This window comes from Balearica regulorum, chromosome 20 (genome assembly GCF_011004875.1).
Source record: "Balearica regulorum gibbericeps isolate bBalReg1 chromosome 20, bBalReg1.pri, whole genome shotgun sequence".
NCBI classification, from domain to species: domain Eukaryota; kingdom Metazoa; phylum Chordata; class Aves; order Gruiformes; family Gruidae; genus Balearica; species Balearica regulorum.
Genome location: NC_046203.1, coordinates 9,837,270 through 9,861,747, shown reverse-complemented (window position 1 = coordinate 9,861,747; position 24,478 = coordinate 9,837,270). Strand labels below are relative to the sequence as shown.

Here is a 24,478-nt window from a genome sequence, read left to right as displayed (position 1 = left end):
TGCTACAGCTGTTAGAGGGGGTCCGTGCTCCTGGAGAAGGGCAGATGCTCGCTGCAGCTCCCTGCCCAAGCAGTCCAAAGGGCTGCTGTGGTCCAGCATCAGGTGAACTCACCCATGAGGAATAGGTTTGGGTTTGGCTAGGCTGCAGGATCAGGTGTGTACGCACCAGATGCGTAGACGTGGCACTTAGAGACATGGTTTAGTGGTGGACTTGGCAGTATTAGGTTCATGGCTGGACTCGATGATCTTAAAGGTCTTTTCCAACCTAAATGTTTCTATGATTCTATGATCTACCTGGACACAGGTTTTGTGATGCGTCTGAAGATGATTGAAGACACATTCACCACCATGTTATGAATCAGATGTCTTTATTCAGGAAAACACCCATGTCCCGAATATTTAAACTGCAATAATTAACATAGAACGATTTAATTTTACATGATATAATTATTTTTACATTTAATATGTGTCTATTGCTAAAGCCCCCAAAGAACTGTCTCACAACACAGTCAGGTTTATACATGAAAAAAATACCCTTTAAATATAAAGGCTCTGCTATACTGCATACAATTCAGCTTGCCAGAGGCAAAAGTTCTGGTCTTCTACCACTGTCAAGCTTGAGGAACTTGGTTGAATTACATTCATATAAAGTATTAAAAAATTGCATAAAAATCTTATGTTTAAGCATTAAACTTATTCTTCCTCTAAAGCATAAGCTGTAGAAATACCTATTTTCAGATTGTTACATATGCTGCTATTCACTCACATCCTTGGAGTTAGAGCTTCTGTAGAGCTCATTTAACTGTTCAAACAGGTGGGATTTTTTTTCCAATTCTTCATGCTTCTTTGGTTTCCTTCCTTTTTTCCCCCCTTTACTTTATATTTTATTTGCTTTTCCCCATCCACTTTTATGCAGAAATAGAGACTGAAAAAAAGAATCAAACAGAGGAAGAAGCAGAATAATAGAAAACCAAGAAAATTTAAAAAATACGTAAACTGAAGGAATGAAAAAATTGTCAAATATTTACTAAACAGTTTTAGATGAGAAAAGAGTAATTTGAAAACCTAAGTACTGAATTGGTGCCTAATTCCAAAATGCTGCTCTCCCTCTATCAGTTCTGGACAAGTCCCAGCAATAGGTGCTGGTGGGAATGAAAATGACCTAAGCAGGCAAATCTTATTCTTTTGTTTCCATAAATCTAACAACTTGCTCAGTTGGCATTTGTGTTTTACCTACAAACATATTCTGCTGAAGAGACGTGGGCTTCCCAGGAGCCTCACACAGCCTCAAGGCACAGGCAACGCTCTGTGGGAAGCTGTAGAAAGTGACCATAAATTATCAGTAGAGAGTGTCCATAAATTGTAAATCCACAGATTAAATAATCTTTTATTTATTTTGAATCAAATGAAACTGTTGAGATGGAGGACCCAGTGACCGGACTGAGTAAAGACTCACTCAGCAGTTGACAATGTCTTATCTAGGCAGCTATTTTGGGTGCTCTGACTCACCTCCTGGAGGTTCTTGCTTCACTCCGGCTATAGAGGGAAATAGAGATCTAAATTTAGATGCTGTGGACATGGCTGAAGGGAAATGGTGTACCAATACTGCAGGATATGGCATCTCAGGACAAACTGATGACTTTACCCATGGTGTACAACATCCTTGTCTTACAACAGAGGAGGGTGGCTGCTGCCCGCAGCAAGCCCTGCGCAGCCCAGAGGGGATGCTGAGCGTGAAGGGGTTGAAGGCTGGGCCCTGATGCAAATGTCGGGCTCTGGGAGCTCACCACCTTCACGCTCCTTGGAAGCACCTGAATTTTAGAATGTGCTGTGCTGTACTTCTTTGGTCTCTACCCTCCTCCACCCCAAATCTTCAAGCTCCTGGGATCAGTACTGAAAAGAGAAATTGGGAATTTAAACCACTTCAGCTCAGCTCCTTGGGGCGGCGGGGGGGGGGGGGGGGGGGGGGGGTGGAATGTGGGGAAGGCACAGCTGCAGAATGTGCTCTTCCAAAACATTTTTCCATGACTCTCTATCCTTGCAGTCCATTGTCCTTTTTTGAAATTGAGCCTATTATAACCATGAAAAGCTAAGGCTGGAAGAGGTTTTGAGGTTACTGAGTGCAACTCCTGCTGTCACAACTGTTGCTCATCAGAATTTGCATTTTTACAGTTATTCCTCCTACATAAGCTGCCTTTGCTTTGAGGTTTTCCCTTGCTATTTGCACCAAACACAAGTTGTATCACTTCCAGTTTTTAAAGACCTGTGAGTAAGGCCTAGTTAGAGGCCCCAAAAAGCAAAGGCTTCTTATTTATTTTGGTTTTTGGTTGCTTATTTTTGTTGAGTAGTCCATTTCTTACTTTAACTTCAGGATAAGGTGCTTGAAAAAAAAAATAATAGAGGTGCTTGTAATTTTTGTATCTAATAACATTATGAAGAACAATAATTTAAGAGCACAAGGAAGTGGCCAAGGATTTTGCAGAGTGCTGTTTGCTCTCCAAAGGCATCTGAGTGTGTAAGAGGAGTACATAGTCAGATAGTTACCTTGCAGAAGAACGTCAGTGCACTATTGATCCAAGTGGGATCTTCAGGACAGCTGTGCTTTTTTTAGCACAAACAGCCTCTGGTTTGGCTCATGGTGCAGTAAAGGATTTCTCTGTAAGTGACTATGGTATTTCTTCCCTGTGGGAAGTGCTGACCAAAATAAAATGAAACAAAACCAGAAGTGAAGTAAATGCAGAATTCCCAAGGCCCTCAGTAAACGCTTGCGTAGCCTAAATAGCAAATCTGTGCCAGATAAGCCATGACCTAATTTTCAGATCTGAGCTCTAAGGAGTTTGGGTTCAGGCCAATTTCACGGGAGGTGTTATCAGGCCTTGTGAAGTCTAATTGCAATCCTGGTTTCAAAGTCTTCACAGCTTTGGTGAAGCTCAGATCCAACTCTGTAATCTCTGATATTAAATTTGATCTGATTTTGGTTTTCTGCCCCCGGGTGAGCTTGGATGGAAGTGTCTTGCATTGACTTCACTTCTAATTTAAGTCCCTGTTAAACTGATTTTTTTCTATAGCAATTAACAACAGCCAGAATTAAGCCAATAATACACATTTTTTCCTATCAATGGCATATATAATCTCCCATAGATGCTCTTTAGCCAAGCAGAAAACAGCTTAAAAGTGCGACTTTTTCAGTGTCTGAGAAGGGCCAAGAAACCTCAAGAGAGCAGACTTGCTCGTGAGATTGCTGATGCTTCCTGTTTCTGGTCAAGTTAGCAATAGAGCATACGCACAGAAAGCCACACATTTGCCACATCTGAGGACAAGGGGAATAATTTTCAAAATTTCTCCGTGACTTCAGTGCTTGCAGTAGTCCCCCCTTTCTCATGGGCTGAGCCCTGTGGTAGGGAACCAGAGCAAGGTCCATAGGTCTTGATGTGCTCCTCAGAAGGGTGAGGACCATGAGGACCCTCCTGCAGAAAAGCTCGTCTGCTGCAAGCAGTGAAGCTGAAATCGTGGGAACGGGTTGTTCCCCAAAGCACATTGCTGTTGATGTTGCTGAAAAGATGTGGCATTCAGTGAAGGATCAACCTGGACATTTTTTTTTAGTATAGGATTGTTGTCAAAAATTACCTGCTTAAAAAAAAATAGGAAGTAAGAGAAGGAAAAAGGATGAAAGAGTGAAGTGGCTTGGAGTCTGCCAGAAAGCGTGGAGGCTGTTGCTTGGATCAGTGTCTTGTTTCAATGAAAGCTATTTAACATTTTTATAACTGATGGCAAAATCGCACACTATTAATGGGGTCTCTTTATGGCTATAATTTATTCTTATTTCTCAGAGGCAATGAAGTAGAGGCCAGATTGCTTTATTCTGTGGTATTAAAAAGCCTGGCGCTGATGAGCTTAGCACTGCTTTGTCAGGATTTTCTCTATCTGGCAAAAGAGTAGAATAAAATCATCCTATGTAGAGATATTTTTATTTTTATTTTTTTTAAGAACAGTCTTTCTCTTTCAATCCAAAGCCTTCAGGGAAAGGTGGTGGAGGGTGTGTGTGTGGTGAGAGTAAATGCATATTTTCATTCATTCGCTGCCTTTTCTATATTCAGCAGCTATGATTCCTGACTGCCAGGCTTGCTTAAACTTCTCTGGGCATTAGTCATGTGTATCACGGTGGAGGCAGATAGAGGTTAAAATCCCTATTCAGAGACATGAGAGATTTGTAGGGCCCAGAGGGGTGAGGAGGGCCCAGTGGGGGTTACAGTGTCATAGGCAGGTTAAGCTGACTGTTATAAAAACAGATTTCTTTTCTTTAAGGGGAAAAGAAAGAACGAAAACATGGATTCAGTTTTCTAATTTTCTTTTTCTTTTTTTCTTACCCATTAATAGCAAAAGGAATTTTTGTTTTCATCAACGTTTATCGAAACAGAAAGTAGGTATTTCTAGCAATGAATCATATCAATTGCTCATGACCCTTTGAAAGTTTCTTGTGTATTTTGAAGTCATCTGGTCAATGGGCTGAAACCTCACCAATAGGTACCATCAGTTTCTGGTGACATAATGCAAGTAACAAATTTCTGCTGTTAGGAATATTTTGAGTGTGCACACACAAACTAAGCTACATCAGCTGACAACATCAACTAAGCTTGAATAATAAAACACTGGGTTTCTGAAGCCAGAACCTAAATCTATGACTAGATGTTTTGATGTGATCACCAAGCTCTAGTCATGTAAAGGAAAGAAGGTACAGGTACGTAAGGCAAAAAACTCGAATACCAGGGAAAATAGACCTAAGTTGGATCACAGGGATGAAGGGAAAAGACAAACGAGTGAACTGGTACCAGCTTTTGTAACTTTTTGGTGCCTTCCATCCCCACACTGTAAGAATTAATTTTCAAATAAATGCCTGTGTTACTGCAATTCATAGAATAAGAGGGCCTGAGATTACTCTTTTTTCCTTCATTATCTAAGCTTTCAGTAACCCAAAGAAGCTCAAATAACATCTATCCCCTGGACTGCCCAAACACCACAGCTCTCAGATGAGGGCCAGATCTGAAGTTGTCTTTGGGAAAGTCTGGACCTCAGATCTAAATCTTGGATTTCCAGAAAGTGCAGGTGTTAGACGTGTATTTGCACAGCAGTGTGGTCTGGTGTCACGCAGGGTACTGCCAAACAGGCAGGATAGGGTTGAGGAAAATGTATCGTAATGCACTTTGTTATGTGGCTAGATTTGCAACTAGATTACTATTTTCATATTTGTTATGAAAAGGTCTAGAAACCCCAGGTGAGGGCAGAGGCTGAGCACTGTGCATATACAAAGTCTCTGCCCCAAAGAGCTTAATATTTAAATAGAAAAGATGGATAAATAGTGAAAAGAAAGACATTTAGAAGTAAATTGCATAAAGTCCATAGCAGAAGGCAGCATGAAAATACCCTGTAAGTCCTGTATCTCCTATGTCCTGTCCCAAAGTTTCAGCTACAACCTGAGAGTCAATAATTTCATCATCTTTGCTTTTGTACAATCTATCCATAAATCTGCTCCAGAGTTTTGGTTGCATGCTCCAGCTGTAAAGAAAGCCTTAACTACAAGCTTTCACTGTTAGTTTTTTGGAAAGACCACGTCAAAATACTACTTCATAAAATTCAGTTAAAAAAGATTTCCCTATCTCCTGATCACAGGCACCTTGCCAGCATTCCATTAGCAAAAAAATCTCAATATTGCGTATTCTTCCCATAACCTGGTTACGTTTTAATCTGTGTTTACACAGTATTGTTTTGAGGAACCGTTGGCAGATCTGTGAGTTACATGATGGATAGTCCAACAAAAATCCTACCCTGAGCCAAACCAGAGGAATCTGTCAGGTGTGGGTCTTGCAGTGTTTCAGGTTTTGTTCTGGGACACTCACAAAGTTCCTTGTTGACCCTAGCGATGAGGTAAGATAGGAAATTTAAAACAAGGTGTTGCCTAGTAAAAGCAGGCTACTGTTGTTCAGAGAAAGGTAAGTCTGGGCAGCAGTGGGAAGTCAGACAGCTGCTCACATATCATCACTGTACCTCAAGACCCCAAGAACGTTTTCATTGGGAAGAGAAATTTCATTCAAGAATTTAGGATGATTAAGTGTTACTGATATTCGGTCCTTCACATTCAGGTATGTCAAATGTAGATAGAACAAGGTCTTAAAAGTCTTTTCTTGGCACGTTTCCGATGTGCACCATGTGGATAATGTTTGCCTGTTGACTTTGTCATTCACAAGGAGCTCTATCTTGAGGTCGGTTGGGCTGTTTGAACAGTTGGGAAAATGAAAGTTCAAGTGGCAATAGATCAAGTAGACGCCTTGTTTCTGTATCACCAGCTCTTCCCTCTTGCACTGGATGTCTTTACAAATACCCTTCTCGAACAAGCTCAGTTTTGAACTGTTTACTGGATTGGACACTAGAAAGAAAAGCAAACAAATTTTAAAATGAGCCGCTGAGCTGTAGTGACCTGAATTCAGCCTTATGTGACTTGCAGCAGTATAGTTCCTGGTAAATGGAGATACCTGTTCAGTGGTTTTCCTGCAGGAAGCTCCAAGAAAAGACCCTGGCCAGACGGCTGGGAGTACAGACATGAAAGTGGGGCATTAAAAAGTTCCAAGGACTTACACAGCCCTTGGGAAACCCAAGAGAAGGAGATGCAGTGAAAATGGCCCTCTGCAATATTTGAAGGGAAATACTGGAGCTGTATATTCCCGTGTTTGAGTGCAGAAGGCATCTCTTTATTTATTTTTTCTTATCAAGTTAAAAAAAAAAGTTTATGTGATCAGATAGGGGGTTTACCAAACACACCCACATTTCAGGAAAGCTAAGGATTTTTTTCCTATAAAACACCCATTTGGTCAAAAAGCTATTTGCCACTAAAACCAGTTTGAATAACATGAACAGCCTGCTCTTTAGCCAGCTCTGCAATCTCTCTTTGCCACCTCCTGCCCTCCACTGGGCTCCCCACTGACCTCTCATGTACGCAGCGGCTGTCTTGGTCGGGACATTCTGTAGGATTCTTAAATAGTCTTCGGAGGTGTTCCCTGAAGGAAACAACAGGTTAAGTGACCACTCCTGATTTTTTGTATTGTAAAATGCTGTCAGCATTTGGCAGCTCTCTTATTTGCTATAACTGTGCTATGGACCAACTCCACAGCAGCAGCTCCAAAGTGACAAGCAGCAGCAGCAAGAACAGCGTGTAGGAGACTTGTTCTTACTCCTTGGCTGATAATACCTGATCTGCATGGGGAAATCATAGCAGTGTAACTTGACTGGTAAAGTTATAACGGTCTAAAGCTCTGGTAGGTTGCAGCTGTCGGACAAAAAAAATATCTTTTTCATTGTCCTTCTTACAGGCAGAAATTATGTGCAGATAAGCTTAATTTAACCAAATTATTTGTATGGTGCAATTACAGAAAGAAGCTTGTAAACATTTAACTGGAACATACTTCTGAAAATAGCTTTTTGGGTGCTTTTGAAACGTCGCTCTGTTCTCTCACGGTTAAAATGTGGATGTCTCCAGGACTGTAGGTGAGGCTGTTGGTTGCTCAGACCCGAAAGCTGCCTGCTCTTGGAGCCGGGACGGCTTTGCTCCTGCGTGCGCCTTTGCCTGCATCGCCGTAGCGGCAGAGAAGGGGCGCGCACACGGCCGGCACCTCGGTTCCGTGCAAGAGGCAGCTGTGTGTCACGGGAATACCCCCAAAATCCAAAGCGCCGGGGCGGGGAGGCGCAGGGGCTGCCCCACCGCAGAGCGCCCGGCGGCGGCGGCCGTGCGGGGACGGGTCACCCCACGGCGGGGTCGGTTCCCCCCCCCACGGCGGGGACGGCTCCCTCCGCTGAGGGGACAGCTCCTTCCCACGGCCGCGGGGAGACGGCTCCCTCCCACGGCCGCGCTCGGGACTGCGGGTGGCTCTGTCGGCACCGCGGGGCTGCCACGGCTCCGCATCCTGGCATCTCGGCTCCTGCATCCCGGCTCCGCATCCCGACATCCCAGCTCCTGCATCCCGGCTCCGCATCCCGGCATCTCAGCTCCTGCATCCCGGCATCTCAGCTCCTGCATCCCGACATCCCAGCTCCTGCATCCCGGCACCCGCATCCTACCGCTTCCTCTTGCCTGTCACCTCCTTTCCAGCCACATTTCACCTTCCCATCTGCTCTGCGTAAGCCTTTCCTCCTCTTCCCTTACTTGGGCATTCGTTGAATGGCACTGATTAATGCTCCTTTACTCTGTGATTGTGTAGAGCAGAGTTTGCAGTGCCCTGTGCAGCCCGCAGGGTACACAGACATAATACAGATTCAGGACAATAGTGTATATCCTCATGGCTGCAACTTGACAGACCATAGAGTCATAGAATTATAGAATGGTTTGGGTTGCAGGGGCCTCAAAGATCATCTAGTTCCAACCCCCTGCCATGGGCAGGGACACCCTCCACTAGATGAATTATTATTTCTCATTGCACTGGCTCTCCTTCTTTACATCTCCTGGCCCTGCTGCAGCTGTGGAAGGGATGTGCATAGGAGCTCAGATGGGAGATTGGGAATTTCCTGTGTTTTCCTCTACGGCTGAATACCAGGAATAAAGTATGAAGGCTTTTCAGGCCTTACCAAATTATACTCCCCTCTCCCAGGGTAAAAAAATCACCTAAGTTTTCCTGGGACTTGGTTTATAAAATTGGTAGGAGTCACCCACCCTACAAGGGTCTCTGGAGGACCCGTTAAGACACAAACCTAAGTTCTGCTAAATCTTGATGCTACTCCATGACATCAGATGGCATGTTTCTTCTTCCTTACGTGAACAGTCTATTAAATGCAGAGTGAGACAAGGATCTTAAGTTTCATAGGATTCCTGAAACTAAGGGTACAAAAAAGAGATTCAAATCTCCCGACCCTTGCAGTATCTGCACGGCCTGATTTCTAAGAGGTGCTTGGTCAGGAGGATGGATAAATCAGGGAGAAGCTGGTCCCACACACAAGTCACCCTGATTGGTGATTTGTAACATTGCACCCTTTCCACTCAGTTGGAGCAGGAGGTTGTGCATATCTTGAAAGAATTGCAATCTTTCTGATTTCAGTAGTTGAAACACTTTTGAGGGAAGCAGGTGCTGATTGCCCTCCAAGAATGATTAAGTCATGTATCAAAGTTCCTTGGCTGCACTGGAAATCCCCAAAGAAAAAACCAAAGCCTACTTTCCTGATGTTAGTCATGTCAATACAGTGTTTTAGTGAGTGCACAGACACTGCAGAGATGTGGAGATATGGCATAGGATAGGAGAAAACCCTTCTGGCCCGTATTGCAAACTGAAGCTGTTACAATGGTAGCATCAGGCTCTGGTAATGCATAGTCAGCGCCCTGAGCCGACTCACACCACAGGTGTCCTGCAACAAGGGAGACTATTTTTACAGAAATTCGGTGGCATTTAGGGGGTTTACCCTATAAAGCAGAAATTCCCCTGCTGCTCAAGCAGACTTTGGAAGCTGTGGTCCTGCACCATCTGCTAAGCAAGCAAAGTGCTGTGCCTGCACACAAACAGCCCGATGCTGCCAGGAGCCCGATCAGTCATGAGCTGTCTCAGGATATTCATGGCATCTCTCAAGATCTAGCCCTCACTGAAGTAGCTGCACTTTGAATTTCCAAAGCTATACTTACATTTATTGATGTCAGCAAGTTTTATGTGTGCATGTGTTTAAGCCATTTATTTGGTGACATCAGCTGTGTTTCTGAGAAGGCAATTTATGGAAAAACCATTGTTTTATAGAGACATTTCCGGCTCTTGCACTGCTGAGGCAGCTTATAACTGTTTTCTAGTTTTATTTCTCGAATTAATTCTTTTATCTGAAACATTTCAACGCAAGCCGGGAGAGACTGAAATTACTTGAGTTTCAGGACTGATCGATGGGTATGTTAGATCACATCATCTAATTGGCTTTGACCTCATAACACTGTAAATCAGAAGTAATCCCAATGTGGTCAATAGGATTAGATGAGCTTAAAAATCCAGTATTTGAAGGGGCCTACAGGAAAGATGGTGAGGGACTGTTTATCAGGGAGTGTAGCCACAGAACAAGGGGTAATGGGTTTAAGCTGAAGAAGGGTCAATTTAGATTAGAAGTTTGAAAGAAATTCTTTACTGTTAGAGTGGTGAGGCCCTGGCACAGGTTGCCCTGAGAAGCTGTGGCTGCCCCTGGCTCCCTGGCAGTGTTGAAGGCCAGGTTGGATGGGGCTTTGGGCAACCTGGGCTAGTGGAGGGTGTCCCTGCCCATGGCAGGGGGTTGGAACTAGATGATCTTTGAGGTCCCTTCCAACCCAAACCATCCTATGAGTCTATGAAAAATACTGTGAGAAGGAGGAAAATCAAAGCCACGTTTGGGACTAAGTACCAAAAAGACGACACTGGTTTCATTGTCTACTGTGATGCATGGATGCTGTAGATCAGGCTGCTTGAAGGAAGCCTGCTGATAAGGAACGAGTCTCTGTAGGAAGCCATTTAGGTTATTTCATCCTAAAGAAGTTATCAGGAGATATTTCACTTTTGTCTTCCTGACCCCTTTTACCTTAGGATGAGCATCCAGAGGGCACAGCCTTGAGGAAAAGGGTCAGACTATTTCCATGAGCTTAATGCAACTTTTCCCCACCAAGCCAAAGGGGACATGCTGCAGGACTGTGAAATGGGACTCAGTGGAGCTGTGGCCTCACTGACATTCCCATGATTTCCACCTGTGGTGCAAAAATGGAAAGAGTCTCATCAAAAGACACAGCACCTAAAGAGGCCATGTCTGCCAGCCAGGAGGAACCCAAGGGCTGTGGGACACGTGGATATATGGGCTGCTGCCAGCCAGGTCTGAAGAGAAGTGACTCTGCCTGGGGAACTCTCCTCACTGCTGGCTGCCTCAGTTTCCCCACCTCTGAGATGGGTATAATGGGAGCACAGTCAAAGGGCAGTGAAACCAAGAGCTGAAAGTGGCATACCAGAGTGCAAAATGCTGCTACCCAGACATGGAAAGCCCCTCAAATGGGGTTCTTGAGGCTTGTCCTCATACTAATCACCTCTTACAGCGGTATTCCTCTGCAGTGCACATGGCATTACAACTAGCTGGAGGCTGAGTGTGGACAGGCACAAGAGCAGGTCAAAAACCTGAACTTGCCTTACAAGGTGAAGAAGTACAGGCAGGCAGCAAACAGCTTTCAATTCTTCTGTACCTCTCACCAATTTAATTGCTTATAAAACTAGGCAAGGTGATTTCATACATCTCTGTCAGTGTGATAGACTTAGCAGAACTTGCCTGATTTTATTTCTCAGCAGCCACTATCTGAAGTCCCTGTAGCTAACTTCCTCCTTCCAGTTAAGTGTCCTGCAAACAGCTGCCATGATGCTGTGACAAGTGCCAGCTGGGTGATGTCCTCTCCTGGGCTCTGCTCCTGGCTGTGCCAGCCACACATCCCCAAGTGCCTTTGGTCCTCAGGAGCCCGAGGACTGTCATTCTGGTTCTGTGCATTGAAAGGGAACTGAACTCATCTGGCAATCTAACCTCCTTCCAAAAATGTAAACTTCAGAAGTATCCCCTCCTTTCCTCCAAATTTAGGAACCTCTAAGAACCTCTTATGAACTTCTCATCACTGCACACCTGACTACTGCAAAACTTGTAGAATTTAAGGCCAGAACTATTTAAGTCTCTAGCCTGCTTGTCAGTATAGCATAACTCACATAATTTAATGAGCTTTTCATATACATATATATATTCATCTATAACTTGTGGTTTAAGTATTGGAGAGACAGAAGATCTAACATTCAGCATTTTGTAGCAATACTGATCATCTCATTATTAATTAAATAAGCAAGCAGCCCGCATTATGACTAACTGGAATCTCTCTAGCTGCAGTTTCCTCCGGATGCTTGCCTAGGAGGATGCCTATGCACTCTTTCTAGCATTAGCAAGCCCAGGCTTGCCAAAATTTTTTGAACTGAGAAACACAGCTCATCTGCCCTGACCTCCCACGAGCAGACGGAACCTTATACAGTTTCACATACATGCACACAAACACAGTACGGAAGGTGAAAAAGCACATATCTATGTGGTCTAAACATGAGATATCCATTTCTGAAGAACCATCGTGGGATTTGCAACTAACACCCCAGCAATTTCAGTAGTGTTGCACTGGGACAATTCCAGGCTGGAAGAGACCAGATTTAGTTGTAGAAGGCCAAACTGCACTCAGAGATATTGCTGCAAACCTGGAAAGGCTTGTTTGCTTCTCTGGCTTCGGACTGATTTACTCTAGGATAGCAAGGCTGTGAAGGTCACCTGTATTATCTTAAGTTCTCAGAGTCAGATTTTTATTTGGGAACCTATTTCCCATAGAAACTGTGATTGGGGTGCTGGATTTCCTCTCCTGGTCTTTCAGCTGCTAATGGCTCTTACTGCCAGACAAAAACATACATAAATATTGTGTGTGTGTGCGCGTGCGCATGTGTGCGTATCTATCTGCGGGTTTCTCCTTCTGTAAATGAGAACAGATTTTGGTATCATGTCTTTGTAGTTCAAAATAACAAGAAAAGCCATCAGTCCAGGATTACAACCTTCATAGGGAAACGAGGCTCAGAGAAAAGAGCGAGAAATTGATGAGGGCTGAAACTCTGCAGATGTTTGGCAGGTCATAAATTTCTCTGTGACTTAGTTTCCCTCTAAAATATGAACCTAACAATAATACCTCACTGGCCCATATTAATATATGATTTGATATTTATGAAATGGGGATGAGTTTCCACAGAGAAACAGTTCCATGGAAGGAACATTTCACAAACATTTAGTTCATGATGAATTTAATTCTTTCCCCCTGTTACTCAGGTACTCCACTGACAAAGGCACAGAGGTTTTGAGAAGATTGATATCATTTTTCACACAAACATTTAATTAGCTGACATTGCATCGCTCTCAGCTACTGCTTGTGGATTCCTGCAAGCCCATCCATTGAGGACTGACAGCTGAGTCAGGAATGCAAACCTTCTATAAATCTGCTTTAGTGCCCACTGGTGTTTAGTTAATAATAGAACATAATCTCATTGGAAATCTAAATGAAAAAATGTTTTTCCTGCTTTAATACTACAAAATTAATTCAGAGATGTAGCCATGTTTAGACCATTGCCATTTGCATTACAATACAGTCTCTGCCTGAGTGAAGCCCAGCTGTTCCCACTAGCACAGTCCTGCATCCCCCATTAGCATCTCTGAGATGTTTTGCCATGTAGGCTTCAGGCTTCCTGTCAGTACCAACACGGGACTGGAGCAAGCCTGAGCACCAACCTGGCAAGTCGGCAATGCTCATTTTTTTCTTGCTTGCCCACTTTTACAACGCTTGGCTTCGAAGCCCTGTTGTGAACAAGGTGGGTACAAAATACATCCAAATTATGCTATCAACATCTGGGCTGCCTGAGAGGCAGAGATAGATCCAAATCTAAATCCACAGCAGCTTCAGCCTCACCACAGTCCCTGTCCTGAAATGTTTCTTACATTTCTGTTTCATGCCGCTCAGCAACTGCTGGATGGGACCTTGCAGCGGTTGCTGCAACTCCCTGCTTAGAAGTCAGCAAGCAATGCCTGGCAGCGTGTGACAGAGCTCCCTGCTGAGGGGGCCTCAGTGAATTACCCTCTGGGATATATTAATCAATTAGCCCTGCTTTATGCATTTTAAGAGAAAAATAAAAGGTCATTGTAATTCGCTCACACTTTAATGCTCTATTACCCTGCCAGAGACATACAATACTGATAGGCCACGAGGGGTAGGCTGATAGAGCACTTACACCCATCGCAAACAGCTTTCAGCAACTTTTCCGGCCTTGTGGGGTTTCTCTGTCATTCCTTCCTTTGTATTTCACTAATGCCATCATCTCAGATTTAGCAGCAGAATTCAGAACAAGAGGGTGCCTGTAATTGATACTGTCCCAAAAGCAGAAAGGTTTCTGGCTAATGAAATGGCACCTTGTACAGTCATGGAGAGAGCACATTCCTCCTGCCTGGCACCTGCCAGGAGAAAAAGCAATTGGCACAGGTTTCTTGGTATGAAATTTAAAAAAAAAAAAATAATATATATATATATATAAAAAACAATGCACTTTTGGATTAGTGAGACCTCTCCTTCCTGCCCTGGGAATGCCAGTATTGCTCGTGCTTTGCTTTGAAATAATACTGACCCACAAATACAGTCTCTGTGGCTCCTCCTGTGCCAGTTACTAGACTCCACACCGACAGCTTTCACTACCTCTTCCCAACTGGTGGTAAAACTCAGCCATGAAAACCAGCACAGTTCTGGTGACTCTCGGAGAGAATCCAGAGGAGGGCCACGAAGTTGATCAGAGGGCTGGAGCACCTCTCCTATGAGGACAGGCTGAGAGAGTTGGGGTTGTTCAGCCTGGAGAAGAGAAGGCTCTGGGGAGATCTAATTGCGGCCTGCCAGTACTTGAAGGGGCCTACAGGAAAGCTGGAGTGGGACTGTTTGTCAGGGAGGGTAGTGACAGGACAAGGGGTAATGGGTTTAAGCTGAAGGAGGGGAGATGGAGATTAGATGTTAGAAAGAAATTCTTCCCTGTGAGGGTGGTGAGGCCCTGGCACAGGTTGCCCAGAGAAGCTGTGGCTGCCCCTGGCTCCCTGGCAGTGTTGAAGGCCAGGTTGGATGGGGCTTTGGGCAACCTGGGCTAGTGGAGGGTGTCCCTGCCCATGGCAGGGGGTTGGGACTAGATGATCTTTGAGGTCCTTTCCAACCCAAGCCATTCCATGATTCTGTGATTTTATGACTTCTCTGAGGTTATGCTGGTTTACAGGAGTGGAGGTTCTGCTCTGGGGCCGTACCACCTTGCAGCTGCTGGGGACTCGCCATCATGACAGAGTACCGTGGGCAGCGAAGCTGATGTTTTGCAGCCCATTAGATTTCCAAAGCTCCTTTTTGGGCACTTTTTGGGATGCACTGAAGTGGAGCTATGATGTGACTGTCCAATGCCCTTATCCAAATCTGCCTCGTATGTTCAGACCCTCCTTTATTTCTGAGGAACTTCATGTACAAAATAAAGCACTAGAAGACTTAAGAAAGACTTAAGGAGCTACTTAGGCTGATAAAGAGAAAGCAATATGTGCTTAGGATGTCCTAGGGACATCCTAAGGGGAAAAGAAAATCACTGCAGGTTACAGGATTTTTAAAACTTAAAAAATGATGCTTAAGCAAGACATGCAGTTCTCAGAAAGGACATAGTGACAATGCAGGGACTACTTTGAGACCTATGGGCTATGAAACAAGCCCAATATGGAGGATTCCTGGATTAAAAAATTATCCAAGCTAGAGTATATCTTGCCCAAATGATACATTATGTCACCTGTGTGCAAAAACACAGCTGCAGAAAAGATGGTTATGTGATTAGGAATTTCTGGACCTTGAACTTCAATTTCCCATTCTGCTATCACTTCTAGATGAACACTGTGCTTCACGTTTCCCATCTGTAGAGTGGGAGGCAATGGTATCTCCTATCCTTCAGGACTGAGTATGAACTTGTATTTGCGAGAAGTCAAAATACTTGGTGCTAAGGGCCTTGCAACCAGGGACGAAATGTCAATGAAATAAATAGTCCTCCCCCCAGTTTATGCTAAGGAAAAGCAGAACCTCAGTACACTGTCTCTGCTACTCTAGTTAGACAGTTTTTCTCCTATTTTGAGCTCCCTGTGCTCATACTCTGCCTCTTTTAATTCCTTGCTCTGTGCCTCTTGCTGCTGTTCCCCACTTGTCCCTTCTAGACCTACCCTTTCCCTTCTCCCTTTTCCCCACAAACCGGTAGGAAACACATGACTGCTCCAGGGCACGCAGTGCGGGAGGAGATTCAGTTGTTTTGAAATATGTGCCAACACATTTGCACCCATGTGAAGACAGGGATGTTATGCTCACATGTGCAAGAGCCAGCCCTTAAAATAAGACCTATTAGTCAGACTGATGTTCACATCTTCTGGCAAAAAGGCTCTCTTGCAAAGACACCTCAGGGCAGATTCAGACATAGTTGTTATTTCCTCAGCCATGCGCTGGTTTCCGGAGGTACCGAGTAATTTGAAAGCTTTTTTCTTCTTTTTTTTTTTTTTTCCACTACCTTGGCTTTTCACCAAGAACAAACTTTATGTGAAATGTTAAGATGTTCACAATTTGCTTATTTGTGTTCCTGGGCAATATTTGCATTACGGATAAGACAAATTGCTTGTATTGTTTAGGTATGTTACCTGTGCTGATAGGTTTTGCGATGGCCTCCATGGCAGGATCAGCTGCCTGAAAGACAAGCAAGAGAAGGGGTGGTTATTCTGGGAGCACGGCATATCCATGTTCAAGTACGACCCTACTTTAAAAGTGGATCTTAAAAGTTTCTATTGGATGCCATGAAGGCAACACACAGCCTGATGCACAGGGAGCCAGTGCCAGGCACTACAGATGTATGGCTCCTATGGGTCAGGGAGGGAATGCTGTGGAGCGAACCGCTCTGGCAAGCTCTCTGCACTCATCCAAATATCACCCCCAGTCATCCCTCAACACAGCCCTTTTTTTCTAATGTAGAAAATCTACATTTCTGACACAGCCAGCAGTTCTCTCAGTGAGGTAAGAAATGTGTGTGGTTTTTATTAGGGCTGTTTTGGAAGCACAAGCCCTGAAAACCTCACTCTGGCTTGCAAAGCTTGGAGAGAGTAGGACAGAGTGGGACTGGACACCCTCGAGAGCCAGTGTGCGTCCCTGGGAAGCCAGTAGTTGTATGAAAATAAAAGCTGTAGAGCCCCAACATGGGTCTGAGAATGACAGTGTTGTCCTGCTTCACCTCTCCTCCTACTTCTTGTTGGGATGTAAACCCAAGGGTCAAAATGGCAGGGGAAATTGTCCTCAACAGCACGGCCTGATAACTTCTCAGGAAACAAGCTCCAAGCATGAAATATGGTAGGCTTCATTGTGGTCGTGCTTCTGTTTTATCACACCTCTCTGCTATCCAAACATATAACCCTGAAGCTTGTGCTTGCTTGCATATTACTTCCGCACAAGTTAAATCACTGACAGCTCATAAACATCCAGCCATGCCCTCGAGGAGCAAAGAAATTCTCCCGACAGCTGAGGAAAGGTACTGAGAGTGGCTCAGTGCTTGAAACTGTGTGTCACATCCCTTCACTCACACACACTGGGCAGTCCCACAGTGATTTCAGTATCAGGGAGTGGTTTTTGCTCAGGCTAGCCTAAACCAGCTCCTCTTACCTGGATAGCAATGACCTGGGCTAATTGTGCAGGGTAAGCAGGGCAGGCCCAGTTTAGCATAGAATCACAGAACCACAGAATATCTGGAGTTGGAAGGGACCCATAAGGATCACTGAGTCCAACTCCCTGCTCCTCACAGGACTACCTAAAACTAAACTATATGGCTAAGAGCATCAACCAGACACTCCTTGAACTCTGACAGGCTTGGTGCTGTGAACACTTCCCTGGGGAGCCTGTTCCAGTGACCAACCAGGATGTCCAAGAAGAAGAAAGTTAGGAAGCTGGTACCAGCTTTAGCAGACCATCTAATATCTCCTAGGAGTAATGAGGCACACCATGCACGTGATGTGGGACAACTTCATCCATAGTGGTCTTAAAACATAAGCACTTTGTTTATGTGTGTAAATAGGATGATGTGTGGTGTGGGGAGAAGGAAGGAGGTTGGACAATGAGAGAAGTCATGTTATGTATGTTTGTGGTACTTAATGTTTTAGCCTTAAATGTTTAAGAATACTTTTAATTAGACTTTGGCCTAACGTGACCATGTTTTCAACCATGGCTGAAGTATAGAGCTGCATCTGCTCCTGGCAAAGCAATGTTATCCTTTGGTCCAAAATGCTGTGTCCTGCAGACAGGGATGGTGTACGTGCTTCATAATTTGGGTATCTGTAATATGTGCCTTGTTCATTTTCTCTCCCCACACCTATGTAACACAGGGGAGAAGTTATCTGTTGAGACAGCATTTCTCCAGGTGATCTTCCTAAGCTGTACGGAAAGACCGCTGGCTTAGGAGGAGAACAGGAACCTAGAGCTGTATTATGAAAAAAAACCCAGGCATTTCCAAGCTTTTTGGTCCCCTACACAACATCCTCCCTTGCAAATTCTCATGGATCCTATGCACATGTATCATCAAATATGGGACTGAGAACAGTGTCAGCTGAAAACACTCCCAAGGAGCCTCTCAGCTCCTGTCTTGGACCCTGGCACTGGGCTGTCCCTCTCACATGCACTCAGGGTGCAGGGAAGCATTATTTTTCCATACTTTTTTATGAGCATTTCTGCCCTCTGTGGAGAATTAAAGGCATTTTTGCATGAGAGAAGGGGCATGCTCTGTCCCCAACTAGATTATACTAAATGAAATCAGGCAACAGATCTACTACTGCCTGTAAAGAAGGGTTTGGTAAAGTGACATTATCATCAGTGAGGTGTTCACCTTGCAGCCCTCCCTTGGAGATGGTGTGCAGGACAAGGTTGATGGCTCACAGCTTGCTTTGTAGTCAGGACAACAGAAACAAAATTAGAATGTACTTATGTATTGTATTTGCACCTGGGAAGTCTCCCAGTGGGTGAAACCAGCAGATACTAATGCAATTTATTTTAGTGACAATTGAGTAGATATTCAAATAAAATTTTAGAGCTTGCTTTGAAATATTGCTGGCATTACTTCTTTCTTTTCTAACAGCAAAAATATTGCATGTAATGCTGTAATTTGGAATGCAAAGAGGTACACAGTAGGAGTCCAAAGAGATTAAATTCTGTAGTGCCAGCTCAAGAAGAATTCATGACAATGAATTTCATCCTGTCTGGAGTGATCTGGGTGCTGCTGCTGAAGGATTTCAGTCTTTGCTCAGCAAGCAGAATAATTTGAGTTTGCTTCATTAGAGAAAATAATCATCAGGTGCCAGTGAAAGTAATTTCTTTCTTCTTTCCCTTAATCATTTTATAAGAATTTTTCCCAAGCTGAGAGAGACTGGTGCTGATAGAGGGTCGTTTTAATGAGTCAGAGCTGACTGCTCATTTAATCAGAGATCTCTGAAGTGTGTATCTGTCTCTAGAAAGCACACCTCCAAACCACAGTCCCCCAGAAATTGGCTTGGGGTCAGTTTAACGAGGTCCAGGGCTCTTCCAAGAGCATGTCTGAACAGCAGCTCTGCAGGGATGAGCTCTTTGGACTGCTGTCCTTAAAGGAATTTTTGCAATTTGAAAAAAACCCTCAAACCATCATCACCCGTCTGTGGCGAAGGGGGAAGGAAGGCAGTGGCACTTTAGGCAGGTGGCCCTGAGTTGCCAAGATGCAAATGTAGAAACTAGACGTGAAGACTCCAGAAAGCTGAGCACCGTCCCTGCAGCTGATCTGATAATGAGCATCACAGGAAACAGAGCCCTGTGTGAAATTCAGTTTTTACAGTACTGACAAAACCTATTAAAGTGACACCTCTAGACAGCAGGTGACTGTTACTGTACAGAATACCGATGCCAAGAGTTGGAACAGTGCAGTTTTCCTCTAAATTGCCTCAGTGGTTTTCCTGTGGTGCTCAACAAGTGGGAAGTCTGCTCTCAGGGGCAATTTTCAGAGTTTTGGGGTTCTTTTTCTTTTAATTTTTGTCAGGGTTGTCCACCAGAGGGGGCCAACAGGCTCCGATTGGGGCAGCCTGTGGCAAGATTATTTTTAAGCAGACATAAATCACCAAATAGGTAGTGCAGGAACCTGCTAGGTGCTGTAGGAGTGACTTCTGGCTATGGCAGTCCCACTGTAAAGGGATTTTACATTTTTGATTCCAGAAGCCTTGAAGACTAGATCAGCAAATATAAATATCTGCACTGACTCTTACCGTTTGCCACCCTGATGCCTTAACTGCTGAAAAGATTTGCCCGCGCAGTTTGGAGGTTAAAAATGTGAAGTCTACAAAATCCCGAGCAGTGACGGACCGTCCCAGATTATGGACTTTGGACATTCCCACAGAATTTGTTCATAGAGGTAGGTGGCCTAGGTGTCTGATACAGCATGCCTTGCAGTACAGCATAAGATTTGCTAGGGTCTATCTGTCTTAAAATTACATTTGTCTAGTCCTTTCTGTCCCATACTCTTTCACTGATTTTACATATATCTCTTTATAGACATAAATATCTACATAGATATGTAGATATACATATAACAAGCAGCAATGAAGTGCAGCAGGCAGAAGAGTGGAGGTTTTAGCACTTTTATAATAGTGTTAAGAAGAAAAATGAAGGCTACGGACCACCGCACAGTGACAATTCTTATTCCAGAGAAAAATAAAGTCACTTGTCAAAGATGGAGACAAGCGAATGGCCTGAAGTCAAAGGTTTCTGCAGATGATAGCTGAAGAAATGAATTGATTTCAGCACTGTACATGGTTAGTTCCGAAAAAGGTAGTTTAGTTCCAAAAAATGACACTTCCCACATCTGACACTATTGTGCTGTGCCATCCTTCTTGAAAACAAGGCATAAAGGAAATTTCTTGGGCTGTTGGAAAATGCAGGGGGCAGGGGACAGTGTATATTAGAAGTGCCATTATATTCAGAGAAGCAGCTTTGGAATCATAGTTGCTTTTTTGTTTCGGTCTTTCATGTTGCATTTCCCTTATTCAGGGCACCTAGATTTTGGGTGATGCGAATGCCTTGTTTCTACACAGTTTGATTTTCCCTTTCCAAGGCATCTTCCTTCATCTTAAACTAGGCAAGTGTAAACTCATCAAAAGGAAGACAAGCAGCCAACTTCCATGTACCTGCAGTGGAGTTAGGGAACTGTGTGAACTGTTTGCCACCAGAACCCTCCTCTTAATGCAGTGGTACCTGAGACATGGGTGACAAGGCCTGCAATGTCCCTAAGACCCTCTAACACTCCTTTGGATAGAGGAAAATAAAAGTTTGTATCTCAGCTTAGCATAGGGAGGGCATGAAGATTCCACCATTGCCCCTGCAGTCAAGGATCACTCATGTAATTCAGCTGACATCATCTGGAGGGAAAATCAGATCATCCCAAGAGGCTGATCACACAAAATATTGATCCTCTCTTGAGAAGTTACAAAGAAAATAATTATGCCAACTGATGATGCTCTACTCCCTACAGCTACAGAACTCAATAGCCACAGGGATCCAAGTACAAGAAGCCCCCAGAACTCCTGTCCTGGAGCTACTGAAGTCAATACTACATGACTCTCAGCCCAGCCACAACTATATTTATCAAAGGAGTTTGTGGCTAGCCTTATGCTGGTAGTGTGACCATGAGCTAAAGTGGTTTTGGAGCAAGACCTAGAGTTTCTTGAGGAACCTGTCTCACAGAATCAACACTCGTTCCCTGGTCTGGAAATTCAAGACCAGTCATGGATGGACGATGACTATGCTGCTTCTGAACTGGGGGTCTTTCAGCTCCCTGAGAACAAGAACAGAAGTTATGCTTTTACTGCCAATTTCCTCTTGCAGTGTAAAATTGCTGCTCGATTTTATTTGTGTTTCTCTCACACTTCAGCTTCCTACTTTCTCCCTCAGCCAAGCTCGTTTCCAAAGCAGCTGCAATAATGTCATTACTCTTTTAAATGAAAACCTTGACTTTTTCAGTAATATTGTTCCTCTGGCAACTAGTGTAACTGCATTTATCCTGATGGAGAGGTAATTTAATGCTTACTTTCATAATAAGTACAAATGAAAGCCTCGTTATATAGGAAAGCTGTGGCAATTCTGTAATTACCCAGGCTGTTATTCTAAAGATCTCCCTTAATGTCCCATGGTTTATCACTTGAAAACCCCCATGTCTCATTCTAACTGTGCCCAAACTGCTTCTCTTTTGGAAGAACATTGATTTCAGGTAAATGACTCCTCTCTGGTGCAACTTAAAGACGTATCAGTCAAACCTTCGTAGCTTAATTTCTGGGTAATGTGCATACAAAGACACACAAATTGCACAGGGTGAATTTAGTAAGAGAAAATATTGAGCTTAAAGATCATATTTTGTTTTCCGTGGCCAACTTCCTCCAGCAGCCCTGTGCTGGTGCTTTGATTCTATGAATAGTAGTGGAGGTACTTCAGCACTTAGTTTTTTGCAATAAGATTTCAAAGCCTATGAAACTTCTAACCTGTCATTTTACTTTACCCAAGTAAAGTTCATGGCAGTGTTCCTGGTGAGATTAGAAATGCACTTTTTATATTCACCACCACCTGTACCTCTGCCTGGGCTCTAACTGTCTCACTTGAGAGCAATCCTCTTTATTTTAAGAAGGAAAAAATGTAAGCAGAGAGAATGGTTGTTTTTGTCAGACCTTACCCACTTACATCCTTCAGTCATCCTTGCTATAACTCTGCTATTGCCTTAAAAATTACACCCAGGAACAGGACAAACAAAAAAAAGAGGGACAGTGAGCTACTTTGCTCCCATCCAGCGCTCTGGGTAGTTCAAGAGATCTCTGTTTCACCACATCACGGTGCAGCCCAGCAGACAGCACCACACAGTGTCACACATAGAGATGTCTTCTGTTACGTCCATTACTAAAATTTATCAGTATTTCAGAGAAACACATGTAGACACTACCAGACCATCTTGGACAGTGGTCACTCTCTGTAGAAGCGACAGGAGACACATATAAAACCAGGTAACAGACAGTGATCTATCTTCTCTCCACCTCTCTTCCTAACTAGGCAGGACAGATGGTGGCTTGCATCTTGGATCATGAGCTTTCCACTTCCATTTACAGAGCAGAAATTGTGTGCTAGAAGGTTAAGGCTGCCCATGGAGGAAGGTCGTCTTTTTTGGAAAGTTCTTTTCTCTCCCTCTTTGTTTTATCTTTCTCTCCCCTAATTCATGTGTGTGATTTTACAACAGGAGGCAGTGACTGATTTTCTGGCCACAGGATAATTTTTAGAGAGCAGTAGGTTAAAAAAAAAAAAAAAAAAAGAAGAAGAAGAAGAAAGAAAAAGCCAATGAATAAAGTAAGAAATTGCTTACCGTCTTCTGAACGACTAAGACCATGATGGTGGCTAATGCAAAGACGAGTAACGCAACAAGGGTAGCGATGATGAAATACAAATATGTTTTGTTAGTGGCTCCAAGCCTCCTTGAAACAGTGTCTTCATTCACATGCATGGCTGATTCATGAGAGTCCTTCACCTGAAAAAGTGTTTGCTCTTGTGCTGAGCACATTCTTATATAGCTCTCAGGGTACTGCTCTGTATCTCCCCTTGATCAGGTTGAAGTTGCAGCCCATCTCTGTTCCTGGCAGGATTTTCCCCCTTCATCCTGGCTCATGTGATCTGGAAAAAAAACTTCATCACTTGTAGTACAAAGAAAGAGGGACCTGGGGGCGTGAAGCAGGACGCAGCTGTGAAGAGGGGAAGGAGCTTCATGTTCTTGATCAGGGATTTCGCGACGGCAGTCTTGTATGCTACATCGGACGTTTCTGATGTCAGAAGGTGACTAGTTACAGAGATCAGTCACCCGCCCCCCCCCCCCCCCCCCGGCTTTCTGTGAAATGGAGAGCTATGCAAATTCTGTTTCATTTTATCCTCAGTACAGCTACAGTTTGGTACAGTAAATCACCCCGGAGCTCTGCCTTCCTGTTGCACAGAGTAACCTCTTCTTATTCCCAGTAGTGTCCCAGAGCTGTGATCTCCAGAGCTCCGCGTTCAGATATCACCTAGAGTTTGGTGACTGTATCTCCTGCCTGTGAAGATCTGGAGATGTTGGGTGAGATTTTCATCAAAGTATTTCATAGAAAAGTGTCAGGAAGACATCTTCAATGCAGGATGCAAGTTCTAGGCAGAGGCATAGAAAGAAAGCGGTCACACCAAAGTTGCTTTCAGCATGATGTTATGATGTGCCCACAGAAGGTGTGTGTATTCACCTTCCTGCCCTGGCTTATTTGCAGCTAGTGAATTAATGCTTATTTCTATCCTGTCCACAAGCCTCTCCTCTGTCCTAACCTGAGACTATCACCCAGCCACGAGGTTTCTCATAGAACCTAAATGAGATTTCTTCAACGGGAAATATTCCTCCTTCATTCCAGTGTGAAAGGACCAGCCATTCCTAACCCTGCATTTTTTATGTGAGATGACTCCTTGCTTTCTGGCCAGTCCAGCTGTGAAGACACTTGGATGTTTCTGAAAATTTTCACAGTTAGATGCGTGTCCTCTTTTGAATCATATCAATGCAAGCCAGTTAACTTGTGTAACATGATCAAAATCACTAGGAGTATTATTTGTCTCAGTTATTCCCAGTTCAGTGATACAAGGACATCAGAGAGGTGAAACAGGATCTTATCGATGGTCCCTCTAGCTCAACATCTTTCCTTCAGCAGAATGCAACAAGAGATGCCTTCAGAAGAATATCAGAACACAAAAAGCAGGTAGAGTTATTTATTGAGTTTAATTCCCCAGTTTCCTCTGATGTGGGCTTGAGGGACTCCCAAACCAGAGGTAATACCT

At 43.9% G+C, this 24,478-nt stretch overlaps 1 protein-coding gene and 1 long non-coding RNA gene across 3 annotated transcripts in view; one reads left to right on the top strand and one right to left on the bottom strand.

Annotated features, from left to right (window-relative positions):
* Positions 1-372: 372 nt before the first annotated feature.
* TNFSF8 (TNF superfamily member 8) lies at positions 373-23,415 on the bottom strand. Of its 2 annotated transcripts, XM_075772340.1 has the most exons (4): positions 23,004-23,415; positions 16,252-16,297; positions 6,978-7,049; positions 373-6,421 (listed from the first exon to the last, which is right to left on the bottom strand). In XM_075772340.1, exons 1-4 carry the CDS (start codon positions 23,196-23,198, stop codon positions 6,024-6,026), a joined length of 711 nt encoding a protein of 236 aa, XP_075628455.1. In that variant the 5' UTR covers positions 23,199-23,415; the 3' UTR covers positions 373-6,023. The 2 variants fall into 2 exon arrangements, with proteins under 2 accessions (XP_075628455.1, XP_075628456.1); XM_075772341.1 differs by lacking the exon at positions 6,978-7,049.
* The window catches only part of LOC142604627 (uncharacterized), a 41,304-nt gene continuing 24,557 nt past the window's right edge, over positions 7,732-24,478 (top strand). The window contains exon 1 of the long non-coding RNA XR_012838479.1: positions 7,732-8,165. This is a non-coding gene — a long non-coding RNA (uncharacterized LOC142604627). The remainder of the gene's footprint in view (positions 8,166-24,478) is intronic.